This window comes from Oncorhynchus tshawytscha, linkage group LG26 (assembly GCF_018296145.1).
Source record: "Oncorhynchus tshawytscha isolate Ot180627B linkage group LG26, Otsh_v2.0, whole genome shotgun sequence".
In the NCBI taxonomy this organism is placed as follows: Eukaryota; Metazoa; Chordata; class Actinopteri; order Salmoniformes; family Salmonidae; genus Oncorhynchus; species Oncorhynchus tshawytscha.
The window spans coordinates 5,954,073-5,971,625 of record NC_056454.1 but is presented as its reverse complement, the minus strand read 5'-3'; the positions used below and the strand labels follow the sequence as shown (position 1 = coordinate 5,971,625).

At 41.7% G+C, this 17,553-nt stretch overlaps 1 protein-coding gene across 1 annotated transcript in view; it reads left to right on the top strand.

Moving 5' to 3' along the window:
* The window catches only part of LOC112224984 (striated muscle preferentially expressed protein kinase-like), a 136,790-nt gene that overhangs the window by 88,632 nt on the left and 30,605 nt on the right, over window positions 1-17,553 (top strand). The window contains exons 23-24 of the mRNA XM_042306934.1: window positions 5,415-5,595; window positions 6,066-6,159. Coding sequence (XP_042162868.1) covers window positions 5,415-5,595; window positions 6,066-6,159 — 275 coding nt within the window. The remainder of the gene's footprint in view (window positions 1-5,414; window positions 5,596-6,065; window positions 6,160-17,553) is intronic.

The following is a 17,553-nucleotide window of genomic DNA, read 5'->3' as shown; positions in this document are numbered from 1 at the left end:
GGAACCAATGCAATAACAACCAATGCAAAGAAATGTATATGCTGCATCTCAATGCAATAACAACAAACGGAATGCAATTAATACATTTCATTTATGAGACTACAAAACAAATAGACCCAGCTAGCTAGCTAACTTTTTTCTGAGCTAGACTCACCTTCAATAATAAGGATTTTCCACTCTGTTGTCCTGCACAAACAGTGTCTGTAAACAATACAAAAGTAAATATTATAATAGGGACAATTTAGGCCTCTTTCATTTACAAATCTCATGACAAGAGTGTGGCTTTGAGATATAGCTAATTGAGTACATAAGGGGGATTTCTATTTAGCTGAGCCTATTAGCTACAGTATCAGTCAAAGGTTTGGACACACCCACTCATTCAAGGGTTTTTCTTTATTTTTAATATTTTCAACATTGTAGAATCATAGTGAAGATATCAAAACTATGAAATAACAGATATGGAATAATTTAGTAGTCAAATGAAAATATATTTTCAAAGTAGCCACCCTTTGCCTTGATGACAGCTTTACACACTCTTAGCATTCTCTCAACCAGCTTCATGAGGAATGGTTTTCCAACAGTCTTGAAGGAGTTCCCACATATGCTGAGCACTGGTTGGCTGCTTTTCCTTTACTCTGTGGTCCAACTCATCCCAAACCATCTCAATTGGGTTGAGGTCGGTTGATTGTGGAGGCCAGGTCATCTGATGCAGCACTCCATCACTCTCCTTGGTCAAATAGCCCTTACACAGCACGGAGGTGTGTTTTGGGTCATTGTCCTTATGAAAAATAAATGATAGTCCCACTAAGTGCAAACCAGATGGGATGGCGTATCACTGCAGAATGCTGTGGTAGCCATGCTGGTTAAGTGTGCCTTGAATTCTAAATAAATCACACACAGTGTCACCAGCAAAGCACCCCACACCATCACACCTCCTCCTCCATGCTTCACAGTGGGTACCACACATACAGAGATCATCCGTTCACCTACTCAGCATCTCACAAAGACACGGCAGTTGGAACCAAAAATGGCAAATCCACCGAAGTCGGCTCCTCTCCTTGTTCAGGCAGGCGTTTGGCGGTCGACGTCACCGGCCTTCTAGCCATCACTCTTCATTGTTCCATGTGTTTTTCTCGCACACCTGGTTTACATTCCCTAATCATACTATATATATATTCCCTCTGTTCCCCCCATGTCTTTGTGTGGAATTGTTTTTGTTACGTGTTTTGTGTGACGCGCCAGGCTGGGTTCTACCATGTTCAACCTGTAGTATGTTTAATTGTTAAACATTTCGCATCTTTGAGACTTTGTTGCGCTTTTCACTTTTGCCTTTGGTTGGAGGTTTATTTGACGCAGTTGAGTCTGTCTGTTGTTTGCTTCTGCCAAATAAAGTGTGCGCCTGATCACAACTCTCTGCCCTCCTGCACATGACTTCTACACTAGTATTGGACTCATTAGACCAAAGGATAGATTTCCAACTGTCTAATGTCCATTGCTTGTGTTTCTTGGCCCAAGCAAGTCTTCTTCTAATTGATGTTCTTTAGTAGTGGTTTCTTTGCAGAAATTCAACCATGGTCTGATTCACGCAGTCTCCTCTGAACAGTTCATATTAAAATGTGTCTTAAAATGTGTACTTAAACAATGTGAAGGATTTATTTGGGCTGCAATTTCTGAGGCTGGTAACATTTTCTGAGGCTGGTAACTTCAAGAAACTTTACATTTTCCAGATTGACTGACCTTCATGTCTTAAAGTAATGATGGACTGTCATTTCACTTTGCTTATTTGAGCTGTTCTTGCCATAATATGGACTTGGTATTTTACCAAATAGGGCTATTGTCACGTTCTGACCATAGTTCTTTTGTGTTTTCTTTGTTTTAGTGTTGGTCAGGACGTGAGCTGAGTGGGCATTCTATGTTGTGTGTCTAGTTTTCCCATTTCTATGTTTGGCCTGATATGGTTCTCAATCAGAGGCAGGTGTTAGTCATTGTCTCTGATTGGGAACCATATTTAGGTAGCCTGTTTTGTGTTGGGTTTTGTGGGTGGTTGTCTTCTGTCTTTGTGTCTATGCACCAGATAGGACTGTTTCGGTTTTTCACATTTGTTGTTTTGGTATCTTGTAGTGTTCACGTTTATGGTCTTTATTAAACATGTTGAACTCTAACGACGCTGCGCTTTGGTCTGATCCTTCGTCCACAGAAGAAAACCGTTACAGAACCAGCCACCACAAAAGGACCAAGCGGCATAGTAATGGGCAGCAGCAGCGAAGTCAGGATTTCTGGACATGGGAGCGAGATCTGGACTGTGTCACTACTTGGGAGGCGATAGACAGGTGGGCGGTCGACCCAGGGAGAGTGCCGGAGCCCGCCTGGGATTCTCTGGAGCATTGTGAGAAGGGGTACCGGCGAATGGAGTCAGAACGGCGGCGCGGTAGGAAGCCCGGGAGGCAGCCCCAAAAAATTATTGGGGGGGGAGGCACACAGGGAGTGTTGCGAAGTCAGTTAGGAGACCTGTGCCAACTTCTTGTGCTTACCGGAGAGCGAGAGAGACCGGGCAGGCACCGTGTTATGCTGTGGAGTGCACGATGTCCCCAGTGCGGGTGCATAGCCCGGTGCGGTACATACCAGCTCCTCGTATCGGCCGGGCTAGAGTGGGCATCGAGCCAGGTGCCATGAAGCCGGCTCTACGCATCTGGTCTCCAGTGCGTCTCCTTGGACCGGCATACATGGCACCAGAGTCTCCCGCCTGTCCAGAGCTGCCAGAGTCTCCCGCCTGTCCAGAGCTGCCAGAGTCTCCCGCCTGTCCAGAGCTGCCAGAGTCTCCCGCCTGTCCAGAGCTGCCAGAGTCTCCCGCCTGTCCAGAGCTGCCAGAGTCTCCCGCCTGTCCAGAGCTGCCAGAGTCTCCCGCCTGTCCAGAGCTGCCAGAGTCTCCCGCCTGTCCAGAGCTGCAAGAGTCTCCCGCCTGTCCAGAGCTGCAAGAGTCTCCCGCCTGTCCAGAGCTGCAAGAGTCTCCCAGTCTGCCCCTCAGTCCTGAGCTGCCCCTCAGTCCTCAGCTACCCCTCAGTACTGAGCTACCTCTCAGTCCGGAGCTGCCCCTCAGCCTGGAGGAGTTCTTTTAGTCCAGAGGTGTCCCTCAGTCCTGTGGGCCCATTTATTAGGGTTCCCAGGTCAGGGTCGGCTGCGAGAGTCGCCGTTCCTAGGAGGAGACTGAAGCGGACAAAGACTATGGTGGAGTGGGGTCCACGTCCTGCGCCAGAGCCGCCACCGCGGACAGATGCCCACCCAGACCCTCCCCAATAGGTTCAGGTTTTGCGGCCGGAGTCCGCACCTTGGGGGGGGGTTTGTCACAACCCAAATGATTGGCTGAAACGCATTAAGAAGGAAAGAAATTCCACAAATGAACTTTTTAACAAAAAGTTCCAGGTGCATTCCAGGTGATTACGCCACGAATCTGGTTGACAGAATGCCAAGAGTGTGCAAAGCTGTTATCAAGGCAAAGGGCAACTACTTTGAAGAATCTCAAATATAACATACATTTTCATTTGTTTAACCCTCTTTAGGTTACTACATGATTCCATATGTGTTATTTCATAGTTTTGATGTCTTCACTATTATTCTACAATGTAGAAAATAGTAAAAATAAAGAAAACCCCTGGAATGAGTAATGTAAACTCACCCCATTCCGTACAAATGTGCGCAACCGCAACATTCTAACAAGGCTATAAAGAAAACAAATGGGATTGTAGCGACTGTGTTGACGTCAAAATCAGGGGTGTGAACTAGGTTTCTATTCAAGCGTTGATAGACATGGTAATGCCTCTATAGTATTGGAGAAAAGTTGAAAAAACTGACCCTCCGTTACATCTTGACGTCTCATGTCGTAACGTACAGCACGCATAATGTAACTATTTCTGTCTTACAATCTCTCTCCACCAGGTGTAGCACTTCTATCATCCTTTAAAAACAAGAAATGGACAGTGACGGGGGTAAGGGGGGGATACCTAGTCATTTTTTGCGTCTTCACTGCATGTGATCATCATTCTCAAAGCCGCTGTTTACTCTAAGATCACTTTAGCACTTTAGCCCTAAAAACCCGATTCAAATTCAACACAAACCTTCAAATAGGTATGTAATGACACATTATATAAACTCTTTATAGTGTTTTATTTACATTTTAGAGGCGATAGGGTGATAAGTTGAACAGATCAAGTGAAAAAAAGCAGTTTTCCCACACATCTCCTCTCCTTTTCACTACCACGCATTAGATTTGCTTCCCCACCCGCAATTTTTAAAAAGACCAGACGGGGCTCATTGCCTGCTTGAATTATGCCGAAACGGGCAGCGTTTAGGTCATGTAATTGATTTTGTTGGAAAGGGGAGAAATTGTGCTTTACAATGGTATTGACATTACAGTTGATCTGGAAGTACTATGTTTTTGGGGCGTTAAAATAAGGGCAATTGTACAGACCAAGGCGATGTACGAGTTTACGTTAGGTGTGTCCTATATTTTTACTGGTACTGTAGCTAGCCACATTCCGTATTGATATAGCTAGCTAGCTTATGCTGCTAGCTAACATTAGCAATTGCTGTGAAGTCACCAAAATTATTTGAAATAACTATTGAAGTAGCCATGCAGGCATGTACACAGATAAGGGTCTAACAGTACATGTGCCTGAGTACCTGCCCCTTTGCCCTCCCACTCGCCAAGCTCCCTTATAGGTGGTGGTATAATAAATAAAAAAATTGCTTACAGTTTTTCATTTTCTACAGAGTGTCACATTCGACATTCAACATTGTCACATTTGACGTTGGTTGTTAAGTCACACAGTTATGCCGCATTTATGAATCCTTTATAAAGCATGGCATACTGTTGTAGATTATTTGTGACATTTATGTCATGTTTCTGAAGGCTTGTGAAGGCTTTCTGAGACCTTTATGAGCTGCACATAATTTAAAGGATAACTTCCCCACTTTCAACCTTATTTTCATTCTCCATCACAATCCCATTGTCTACATATGAGAAAATTGCACATTTCTATGTTTTGTAGAAATACAAACATTTTAAAATCTGTGATTTTTAAACACTGTGAGATTCGTGGTAATGTGGGGAGCAAGAAAATACCCTCCTTATGGCTAGAAACTCATTGTAAGATTTGAAAATCACAGTTTTTGTTTTCTTTTAATCCTACTCTAATATTTCAAAGATAAGCATGTTTTAGGACCTTTCTTATCTTTTTTCCCCCAGATCATATAAATGCACTATTTTCCAAAATGTAGACAATGGTTTGGTGCTGGAGATAATGAATATGAGGTTGAAAAGTGGCAGAATTTCCTTTAAAGCATGTCCACATTATATGCATGTTTATTTTCATGAAAACTGATTAATTCCAGAGTGACATAGTGTTACTTTGTTTTAGGATGATACATTGTTGTGCGAGAGTGGTCACATCACCTTTGTGTATGATGACAACGAATGCTCCCTTGTGCTGCTCAACACAAGTCCAGAAGATTCAGGGGTGTATACCTGCACAGCCAAGAACCTGGCTGGTTCTGTGTCCTGTAAGGCTGAGCTCACCGTGCACACAGGTAAGCCTTGGGGTACCATTCAATCAATTATGCATTCCAGTATTGACACAGAGGCATAGTCGTCTGATGTTTTCAGACCTCAAAGTAGACGAATGATGAGATATATCCACATCCTAGGCCACCAGTTGTATCGTTTCAGCTATATTCTTTAATCCCCAAATTACAGGAAAATATTAGTACCGTCTAATTTCCTGGTTGTTTTATTCTGTGATTATCTTTTCAATTCATTTAGGATATTTGAGTAGACATCTACACAACCGATGTCGAAGGACATGGATTCATCTTGTTAGACTACTTTTCTAAAAACATCTGACAAACTTTCATTTTGGAGTGAACAGTCAGATTGTTGAGATACAGCTATGTAGAGGCAGATTAGCAGTTGGGAATGTGATTAACACAGGCCCGAATACTATGAAATGTGGGCCTGTAATTAGGCTACATTGTAATTGTGTCCTCACTTCTGTGCTACCTTGCAGTTAAAGAAGACAAGGAGGATACAATGGAGGACGAGGAGACCGTTCTCAGGAAGATGCGCCGGCTGACTGACTACTATGACATCCACGAGGAAATAGGGAGGTGAGGCACCTGTTTGTAAATAAAGATAGAAAAAAAAGAGCAACAAAATAGATGGTAATTTTCCACGAAAAGAAATTGTGAGACCTGCTTTAATTCTTTAAAAGTATTTTTGTGGTAGTGGAACATTTTAGATTTGAAAAGCAGAGAAGTAGACTAAGATTTCATACGCTCTAAGTTTTTGTTTAACTTGTTGGGAAAGTGATCAAAGTACCTGATTTGTGGTATAGACCTTTTCACACTGCATTGTCCTTAAACCTGGGATATCCTCACTGCATGAAAAGACATGTTTCTGGGTTGAACATTCCAGATCACTTTCCCTCAAACTAACGGTTTTCAGAAATTATCAAGGTGTCACACATACACAGCTTCGGCACACCCAGTGTGAACATTGGGAAACGAATGGGCTGGTGTTCAGACGATATGAACGGGTCTGTAAACCCGAGGTGATTGGGTTGAATATTCACAAAAAACTTACCCGGGAATGAACAGCATCTCTCAGGGTGTCCTGACAATGTGTACTGAGGTTGTGTGTGTGTGAGTGTATGTCTGGAAAAACTCCTGATCACTTTTACAAACCTACAATACTCACTCTCCCACCTCATAAATCTCAGAACCTTGCCGTGGTGAAGGCGTCAAGGCATGCGTACTAAGTGGTGAAAATGCTAGCTGGAAAATGCTAGCTAACATTATTGCTAATTTGCTACACCAGTTGCAGTAGTCAACACTAAAATAATCTTTAGGCTTGTTTAGAAAACATACCGTTACTCTGTGTTGTTACTATCAAACATCCAAACTACACCAAACTATGGTTGTGCATACCGGACAAACTGGTAAAACACATTTGTTTCCCTGAAAGGAGCTAGTAATATTAACGTTAGGCTATACAATGCTACTTTTTCAAACATCTAAACCCACTTTCACATTATACATTCACAAAAAATACAAAAAAATAAACATTTGTTAAATTGTTATCTTTAAATACATTTTGGAAAAACGTTAACCATTGATACACAAATGAGTAGGCCTTACTTTTAGCTAGGTAGCTATACACATCACAAAATTAAAGTCAAGTCTATTTGTCAAATCCACTGGCTGGGCGTTAAACTGTAAACGAACTATACAGGTATTCATTCGTGGACAGGTTTGAATTTACACTTCACCTTATATAAAAGCATTTTAATGTTTGATTTGTTATCTTAAAAAATTCAGTAACAACTCCAAAAAAGGATGGCACTCATCCATTTTTATGTCCAGAAAGAACTGCCTTTAGCTGAGAACTGAGGAAGTTTGTTTACAATACCAAGAAGTCAAACAACTTTGGGAGGTAAGACCCCAAGAAATTGGGCAACTAACCCTAGTGGTGAACGTAAGAACTGCAGTCAAATAAGACTGAGTATAATACTTCTGTCAAGGAAACGTTATTTAATTGAATTTTTTGCGAAATAGAGGCATATTAAGACTAAAGAAACAAGACACAGTGTTAGTGCCGGAATTGAACAAATAACTCTGTAAATGGTAAGCATTGGCCGAGTAACAAGCTAAAAAATAGGATTTTGATTCCCATTCAATGTTCTATAAATAGGACTTCTTCACGGTCAGTTTTGTCCTATTATTTTTGGTTGAACAGTAAAGCAATCCAAATGGAGAAAACACATTAAAATCACTTAGAATTAATTTGTAGCCACCTAGGGCATATTTACAACTTGTATCATTCAGAAACATCAAATACTGTCATACAGTCAAAAATGTGCAAAAATAACTTAGAATTCATCTGTTGCCATCCTAGGGAATATTTACAACTTGTATCATTCAGAAACATCAAATACTGTCATACAGTCAAACATTTGCAAAATCACTTAGAATTCATTTGTTGCCATCCTAGGGCATATTTACATCTTGTATAATTCAGAAACATCAAATAATGACATACAGTCAAACATTTGCAAAATACAGTGATATGATATTTTGGCCATATCGCCCAGTGTTAGATATACAGTCCCTTTGGAAAGAATTCAGACCCATTGACTTTTTCCACATTTTGTTAGGTTACAGCCTAATTCTGAAATGTTCCTCATCAATCTACACCCAATAAACCATAATGACAAAGCAATAAAACAGTCTTTTAGACATCTTCGCTAATTTATAAAAAATATTTATATTTATAAATATTAAATTTACATAATTATTCAGACCCTTTACTCAGTACTTTGTTGAAGCACCTTTGGCAGCAATTACAGCCTCGAGTCTTCTTGGGTATGACGCTACAAGCTTGGCAAACCTATAATTGGGGAGTTTCTCCCATTCTTCTCTGCAGATCCTCTGAAGTTCTGTCGGGTTGGATGGGGAGCATTGCTTCACAGCTATTTTCAGTACACTCCAGAGATGTTCGATGGGGCCACTTAAGGACATTCAGAGACTTGTCCCAAAGCCACTCCTGCGTTGTCTTGGCTGTGTGCTTAGGGTTGTTGTCCGTTTGGAAGGTGAACCTTTGCCCCAGTTTGAGGTCCTGAGCACTTTGGAGCAGGTTATCATCATCCTGAATATCTTGAAATTTCAATCCCTAACTATAACATCTTCCGACAAGATAAAACTGCCAAAGTGGGCGGAGTTGCAATCTACTGCAGAGATAGTATGACAGAACTCTGCAAGCTATCTAGGTCTGTGCCCAAACAATTTTAGGTTCTACTTTTAAAAATCCACCTTTCCAGAAACAAGTCTCTCACCATTGCCTATTGTTATAGACCACATTCATCCCCCAGCTGTTCCCTGGACACCATATGTGAATTGATTGCACCCCATCTATCTTCAGAGCTCATACTGTTAGGTGACCTAAACTGGGACATGCTTAACACCCCGGCCGTCCTACAATCTAAGCTAGATGCCCTCAATCTCACACAAATTATCAAGGAACCTACCAGGTACAACCCTAAATCCGTAACCATGGGCACCATCTTAGATATCATCCTGACCAACTTGCCCTCTAAATACACCTCTACTGTTTTCAACCAAGATCTCAGCGATCAATGCCTCATTGCCTGCATCCGTAATGGGTCAGCGGTCAAACGACCTCCACTGATCACTGTCAAACGCTCCCTGAAACACTACAGCGAGTAGGCCTTTCTAATCGACCTGGCCCGGGTATCCTGGAAGGATATTGACCTCATCCCGTCAGCTGAGGATGCCTGTTTGTTTTTAAAGCCTTCCTCACCATCTTAAATAAGCATGCCCCATTCACGAAATTTAGAACCAGGAACAGATATAGCCCTTGGCTCTCTCCAGACCTGACTGCCCTTAACCCACACAAAAACATCCTATGGCATTCTGCATTAGTATCGAACAGCCCTGTGATATGCAACTTTTCATGGAAGTTAGAAACCAATATACACAGGCAGTTAGAAAAGCCAAGGCTAGCTTTTTCAAGCAGAAATTTGCTTCCTGCAACACAAACTCAAAAAAGTTCTGGGACACTGTAAAGTCCATGGAGAATAAGAACACCTCCTCCCAGCTTCCCACTGCACTGAGGATAGGAAACTCTGTCACCACCGATAAATCCACTATAATTGAGAATTTCAATAAGCATTTTTCTACGACTGGCCATGCTTTCCACCTGGCTACCCCTACCCCGGTCAACAGCACAGCACCTCCCACAGCAACTCGCCCAAGCCTTCCCCATTTCTCCTTCTCCCAAATCCAGTCAGCTGATGTTCTGAAAGAGCTGCAAAATCTGGACCCCTACAAATCAGCCAGGCTAGACAATCTGGACCATTTCTTTCTAAAACTATCTGCCGAAATTGTTGCAACCCCTATTACTAGCCTGTTCAACCTCTCTTTCGTGTCGTCTGAGATTCCCAAAGATTGGAAAACAACTGCAGTCATCCCCCTCTTCAAAGGGGGGGACACTCTAGACCCAAACTGCTACAGACCTATATCTATCCTACCCTGGCTTTCTAAGGTCTTCGAAAGCCAAGTCAACAAACAGATTACCGACCATTTAGAATCCCACCGCACCTTCTCCGCTATGCAATATGGTTTCAGAACTGGTCATGGGGGCACCTCAGCCACGCTCAAGATCATAAACGATATCGTAACCGCCATCGATAAGAAACAATCGTGTGCAGCCATATTCATTGACCTGGCCAAGGCTTTCGACTCTGTTAATCACCACATCCTCTTCGGGAGACTCGATAGCCTAGGTTTCTCAAATGATTGCCTCGCCTGGATCACCAACTACTTCTCCGATAGAGTTCAGTGTGTCAAATCGGAGGGCCTGTTGTCCGGGCCTCTGGCTGTCTCTATGGGGGTACCACAGTGTTCAATTCTTGGGCCGACTCTCTTCTCTATATACATCAATGCTGTTGGTGTCTCTGATCCACCTCTACGCAGATGACACCATTCTGTATACTTCTGGCCCTTCTTTGGACACTGTGTTAACAACCCTCCAGACGAGCTTCAATGCCAAACAACGCTCCTTCCGTGGCCTCCAACTGCTCTTAAATACAAGTAAAACCGATCGCTGCCTGCACTTGCCCGCCCGTCCAAAATCACTACTCTGGACGGTTCTGACTTATATGTGGACAACTACAAATACCTAGGTGTCTGGTTAGACTGTAAACTCTCCTTCCAGACTCACATCAAACATCTCCAATCCAGTTAAATCTAGTATTGGCTTCCTATTTCGCAGCAAAGCATCCTTCACTCTTCCCCTACTGTATTTATTTACTTTGCTCCTTTGCTATTTCTACTTTGCACATGCTTCCACTGCAAATCTACTATTCCAGTGTATTACTTGCTATATTGTATTTACTTCGCCACCATGGCCTTTTTTTGCCTTTACCTCCATTATCTCACCTCATTTGCTCACATTGTATATAGACTTATTTTTCTATTGTATTAAATCAAATCAAATCAAATTTTATTTGTCACATACACATGGTTAGCAGATGTTAATGCGAGTGTAGCGAAATGCTTGTGCTTCTAGTTCAGACAATGCAGTAATAACCAACAAGTAATCTAACTAACAATTCCAAAACTACTGTCTTATACACAGTGTAAGGGGATAAAGAATATGTACATAAGGATATATGAATGAGTGATGGTACAGAGCAGCATAGGCAAGATACAGTAGATGGTATCGAGTACAGTATATACATATGAGATGAGTATGTAAACAAAGTGGCATAGTTAAAGTGGCTAGTGATACATGTATTACATAAGGATGCAGTCGATGATATAGAGTACAGTATATACGTATGCATATGAGATGAATAATGTAGGGTAAGTAACATTATATAAGGTAGCATTGTTTAAAGTGGCTAGTGATATATTTACATCATTTCCCATCAATTCCCATTATTAAAGTGGCTGGAGTTGAGTCAGTGTCAGTGTCAGTGTGTTGGCAGCAGCCACTCAATGTTAGTGGTGGCTGTTTAACAGTCTGATGGCCTTGAGATAGAAGCTGTTTTTCAGTCTCTCGGTCCCAGCTTTGATGCACCTGTACTGACCTCGCCTTCTGGATGATAGCGGGGTGAACAGGCAGTGGCTCGGGTGGTTGATGTCCTTGATGATCTTTATGGCCTTCCTGTAACATCGGGTGGTGTAGGTGTCCTGGAGGGCAGGTAGTTTGCCCCCGGTGATGCGTTGTGCAGACCTCACTACCCTCTGGAGAGCCTTACGGTTGTGGGCGGAGCAGTTGCCATACCAGGCGGTGATACAGCCCGCCAGGATGCTCTCGATTGTGCATCTGTAGAAGTTTTGAGTGCTGTTGAGTGCTTTTGGTGACAAGCCGAATTTCTTCAGCCTCCTGAGGTTGAAGAGGCGCTGCTGCGCCTTCTTCACGATGCTGTCTGTGTGAGTGGACCAATTCAGTTTGTCTGTGATGTGTATGCCGAGGAACTTAAAACTTGCTACCCTCTCCACTACTGTTCCATCGATGTGGATAGGGGGGTGTTCCCTCTGCTGTTTCCTGAAGTCCACAATCATCTCCTTAGTTTTGTTGACGTTGAGTGTGAGGTTATTTTCCTATTATTGACTGTATGTTTGTTTTACTCCATGTGTAACTCTGTGTCGTTGTATGTGTCGAACTGCTTTGCTTTATCTTCGCCAGGTCGCAATTGTAAATGAGAACTTGTTCTCAACTTGCCTACCTGGTTAAATAAAAAAATGTAAAATACATGGAAGAATGCTTCTCCCTCTCTATCATGGATGACATGGTTGCCCTTAGTTTGAAGATGTAATCCGGAGACAGATGTTTTATACAACTGCATATTTACAATCAAATGCCAAAATTTACTCCATCTTCTTAGCTATCATACTCTGCTTCCACCGAGCATTTCACTGATTTTAAAGCTCGGTCCTCCAGAAAGCAGCGAGTAAAACCTTTTCAGTTGTTCGTGATATCTTTCAGAAATGCCGCATTAGAAATAATTAGATACACATACTGACCCAACTCATGTTATAGACAGAAGCATGCTACATGGCAGACCAATCCGAACTCATCTCTCGGCATATCCAGCCCATCCATTATCTCAGCCAATTATGGCTAGCGGGAAGATTCCTGTATTTTTCTTGTGGCTGAACCAATTAGGCTCATCATTTTTTTCTTCTTATTTACAGATGGCATACAAGTTTATTATTAAGGCACATTAAAGTTCATATGTTCCAGAAGGCATTTCTGCCAAAAAAACACATTTTGATAAAACAAAAAATGCCTCTCATGTAAAGTAGTGATGCATGACATAAGCCCAGTTTCCTGAAATGAGTCACAAATGTAATACAGCATAAGTGAATTTGTACATATACTTATGACACCTTCAAATGGGGAATTTACAGTGCCTTCAGAAAGTATTTAGACTCTGACTTATTCCACGTCTTGTTGTGTTCCAGCCTGAGTTTAAAATAGATTAAATTGAGATTTTGTATCACTAGCCAACACATAATACCCAATCATATCAAAGTATAATTATGTTTTTAGAAACGTTAACAAATTAATAACAAATGAATAGCTGAAATTTCTTGGGTCATTAAGAATTCAGTCACATGAGTTGAATGGATTCACTGTGTGCAATAATAGTGTTTAACATGATTTTAGAATGACTACCTCACCTCTGTACCTCACACATACCAATATCTGTAAGGTCCCTCAGTTGAGCAGTGAATTTCAAACACAAATTCAACCACAAAACCCAGTGAGGTTTTCCAATGCCTCACAAAGAAAGGCACCTATTGGTAAAAAAATGCAGACATTGAATATTCCTTTGAGCGTGGTGAAATTATTAATTACACTTTGGATGGTGTATTAATAATACACCCAGTCACTACAAAGAATCAGACATCCTTCCTGACTCAGTTGCCGTAGAGGAGGAAACCGCTCAGGGATTTCACCATGAGGCTAATAGTGACTTTAAAACAGTTAGAGTTTAATGGTTGTGATAGGAGCAACTTGGGGATGAGTCAAAAACATTGTAGTTATGCTACAATTACTAACCTAAATGGCAGAGTCAAAAGAAGGAAACCTGTACAGAATAAAAAATATTCCAAAACATGCATACTGTTTGCAATAAGGCACTGAAGTAAAACTGCAAAATACATTGGTAAAGATATGAACTTTATTTTGTGAATACAGAGCATTATGTTTGGGGCAAATCCAACACAACACATCACTGAGTACCACGCTTCATATTTTCAAGCATGGTGGTGGCTGCATCATATTATGGGTATGCTTGTCATCGGCAAGGACTAGGGAGTTTTCTATGATAAAACGACACAGAATAGTGCTAATCAGAGGCAAAATTCTAGAGGAAAAACCTGGTTCAGTCTACTTTCCAACAGATACTAGGAGAAAAATGTAGGACAATAACCTACAACAAGGCCAAATATACGCTAGAATTGCTTACCAAGATGACATTGAATGCTCCTGAGTGGCCTAGTTACAGTTTTGACTTAAATCTACTTGAAAATCAATGGCAAGACTTGAAAATGGCTGTTTAGCAATGATCAACATCCAACTTGACAGCTTGAAGAATTTGTTAAAGAATAATGTGCAAATATTGTACAATCCAGGTGCGTAAAGCTCTCAGAGACTTAACCAGAAATACTCACATCTGTATTTGCTGCCAAAAGTGATTCTAACGTGTATTGACTCAGGGCTGTGAATACTTAAATTAAAAATTAGATATTTCTGTATTTCATTTTCAATACATTTGCTAAAATGTCTAAAAACTTGTTTTCCCTTTGTCATTATCGGGTATTGTGTGTAGATGGGTATGAAAAATGTGTAGTTATTCCCTTTTGAATTTGTCCAAACACATACAGTTGAAGTTGGTAGATTACATACACCTTAGCCAAATACATTTAAACTCAGTTTTTCACAATTCCTGACATGTAATCCTAGTAACAATTCCCTGTCTTAGGTCAGTTAGGATCACCACTTTATTTTAAGAATGTGAAATGCCAGAATAATAGTAGAGAGAATGATTTATGTCAGCTTTTATTTCTTTCATCACATTCCCATTTGGTCAGAAGTTTAAATACACTCAATTAGTATTTGGTAGCATTGCCTTTAAATGGTTTTACCTGGGTCAAACGTATCAGGTAGTCTTCCAGAAGCTTCCCATGATAAGTTGGGTGTATTTTGGCCCATTCCTTCTGACAGAGCTGGTGTAACTGAGTCAGGTTTGTAGGCCTCCTTGCTCGCACAAACTTTTTCAGTTCTGCCCACAAATTTTCTATAGAATTGAGGTCAGGGCTTTGTGATGGCCACTCCAATACCTTGACGTTGTTGTCCTTAAGCCATTTTGCCACAACTTTGGAAGTATGCTTGGGGTCATTGTCCAGTTGGAAGACCTATTTGCGACCAAGCTTTAACTTCCTCACTGATGTCTTGAGATGTTGCTTCAATATGTCCACATGATTTTCCTACTCCATGAAGTCATCTATTTTGTGAAGTGCACCAGTCCCTCCTTCAGCAAAGCACTCCCACAACATGATGCTGCCACCCACGTGCTTCGCTACTGGGATGGTGTTCTTTGGATTGCAAGCCTCCCCCTTTTTCCTCCAAACATAACGATGGCCACACAGTTCTATTTTTGTTTCATCAGACCAGAGGATATTTCTTCAAAAATGTACATGTTTTCCCCATGTGCAGTTGCATACCATACATAGTCTGGCTTTTTTATGTTGGTTTTGGAGCAGTGGCTTCTTCCTTGCTGAGCAGCCTTTCAGGTTATGTTGACAGATACTTTTGTACCTGTTTCCTCCAGCATCTTCACAAGGTCCTTTGCTGTTGTTCTGGGATTGATTTGCAGTTTTCGCACCAAAGTACGTTCATCTCTAGGAGACAGAACGCGTCTCCTTCCTGAGCGGTATGACGGCTGCGTGTTCCCATGGTGTTTATATTTGCGTACCATTGATGAACGTGGTACCTTCAGGCGCTTGGAAATTGCTCCCAAGTATGAACCAGACTTGTAGTGGTCTACAATTGGTTTTCTGAGGTCTTGGCTGATTTCTTTTGATTTTCCCATGATGTCAAGCAAATAGGCACTGAGTTTGAAGGTAGGCCTTGAAATACACCCACAGGTACACCTCAAATTGACTCAAATGATGTCAATTAGCCTATCAGAAGCTTCTAAAATCATGACATCATTTTCTGGAATTTACCAAGCTGTTTAAAGGCACAGTCAACTTTGTGTATGTGAACTTCTGATCAACTGGAATTGTGATACAGTGAGATAAGTGAAATAATCTGTCTGTAAACAATTGTTGGAAAAATTGTATCATGCACAACTTGCTACAATACTTGCCTAAACTATAATTTGTTAACAAGAAATTTGTGGAGTGGTTGAAAAACAAGTTTTAATGAATCCAACCTAAGTGCATGTAAACTTCCGACTTCAACTGTACAGTGCATTCGTAAAGTATTTAGACCCCTTGACTTTTTCCAAATTTTGTTATTCTACAGCTTTTTTCTAAAATGGATAAAACATGTAAAAAACTCATCAATCTATGCACAATACCCCATAATGACTTAGCGAAAACAGGTTTTTAGAATGTCTTGAAAAAGTATTACGAATAAAAAGTATTCAGATCCTTTGCTAGGAGACTCAAAATTGAGCTCAGGTTCTTCCTGTTTTCATGAATCATCTTTGAGATGTTTCAACAACTTTGATTGGAATCCACCTGTGGTAAATTATATTGATTGGACATGATTTGAAAAGGCACACACCTGTCTATATAAGGTCCCACAGTTGATAGTGCATGTCAGAGCAAAAAACAAGCCATGTGGTCGAAGGAATTGTTCGTAGAGCTCCGAGACAGGATTGTGTCTAGACACAGATCTGGGGAAGGCTACCGAGAACACAGTGGCCTCCAACATTCTTAAACGGAAGATGTTTGGAACCACCAAGAATCTTCTAAGAGCTGGCCTCCCGGCCAAAATTAGCAATCGGGGGAGAAGTGCTTTGGTCTTGGAGGTGACCAAGAACCCAATAGTCACTCTGACAGATCTCCAGTGTTCCTCTGTGGAGTTGGAAGAACCTTCCAAAAGGACAACCATCTCTGCAGCACTCCACCAATCAGGCCTTCATGCTAGAGTGGCCAGACAGTAGCCACTCCTCAGTAAAAGGCACATACGTGTCCACTTGGAGTTTGCCAAAAGGCCCCTAAAGGACTTTCAGACCATGAGAAACAAGACTCTCTGGTTTGATTAAACCAATATTGAACTCTTTGGCCTGAATGCCAAGCGTCACATCTGGAGGAAACCTAGCACCATCCCTATGGTGAAGCATGGTGGTGGTGGCAGCATCATGCTGTGAGGTTGTTTTTCAGTGGCAGGGACTGCGAGACTAGTCAGGATCGAAGCAAAAATGAACAGAGCAAAGTACAGAGAGATCCTTGATGTAGCTGCTCTAGAGCGCTCAGGCCCTCAGACTGTGGATAAGGTTCACCTTCCAACAGGACAACGACCCTCAGCACACAGCCAAGACAATGCAGGAATGGTTTGGGGAGAAGTCTCTGAATGTCATTGAGTGGCCCAGCCAGAGCCCAGACTTGAACCCAATCAAACATCTTTGGAGAGACACCAAAATAGCTGTGCAGCTACGCTCCCCATTTAACCTGACAGAGCTTGAGAGGATCTGCAGAGAAGAATGGGAGAAACTCCCCTAATACAAGGGTGCCAAGCTTGTAGCATCATACCCAAGAAGACTCGAGGCTGTAATCGCTGCCAAAGGTGCTTCAACAAAGTGCTGAGTAAAGCGTCTGCATACTTAACTGTGATATTTCCGTTTTTGCAGTCATTTTCAGTCATTATGGGGTATTGTGTGTAGATTGATGAGGGGGAAAAACGCTTTAGTCCATTTTAGAATAAGACTGTAACGTAACAAAATGTGGAAAAGGTCA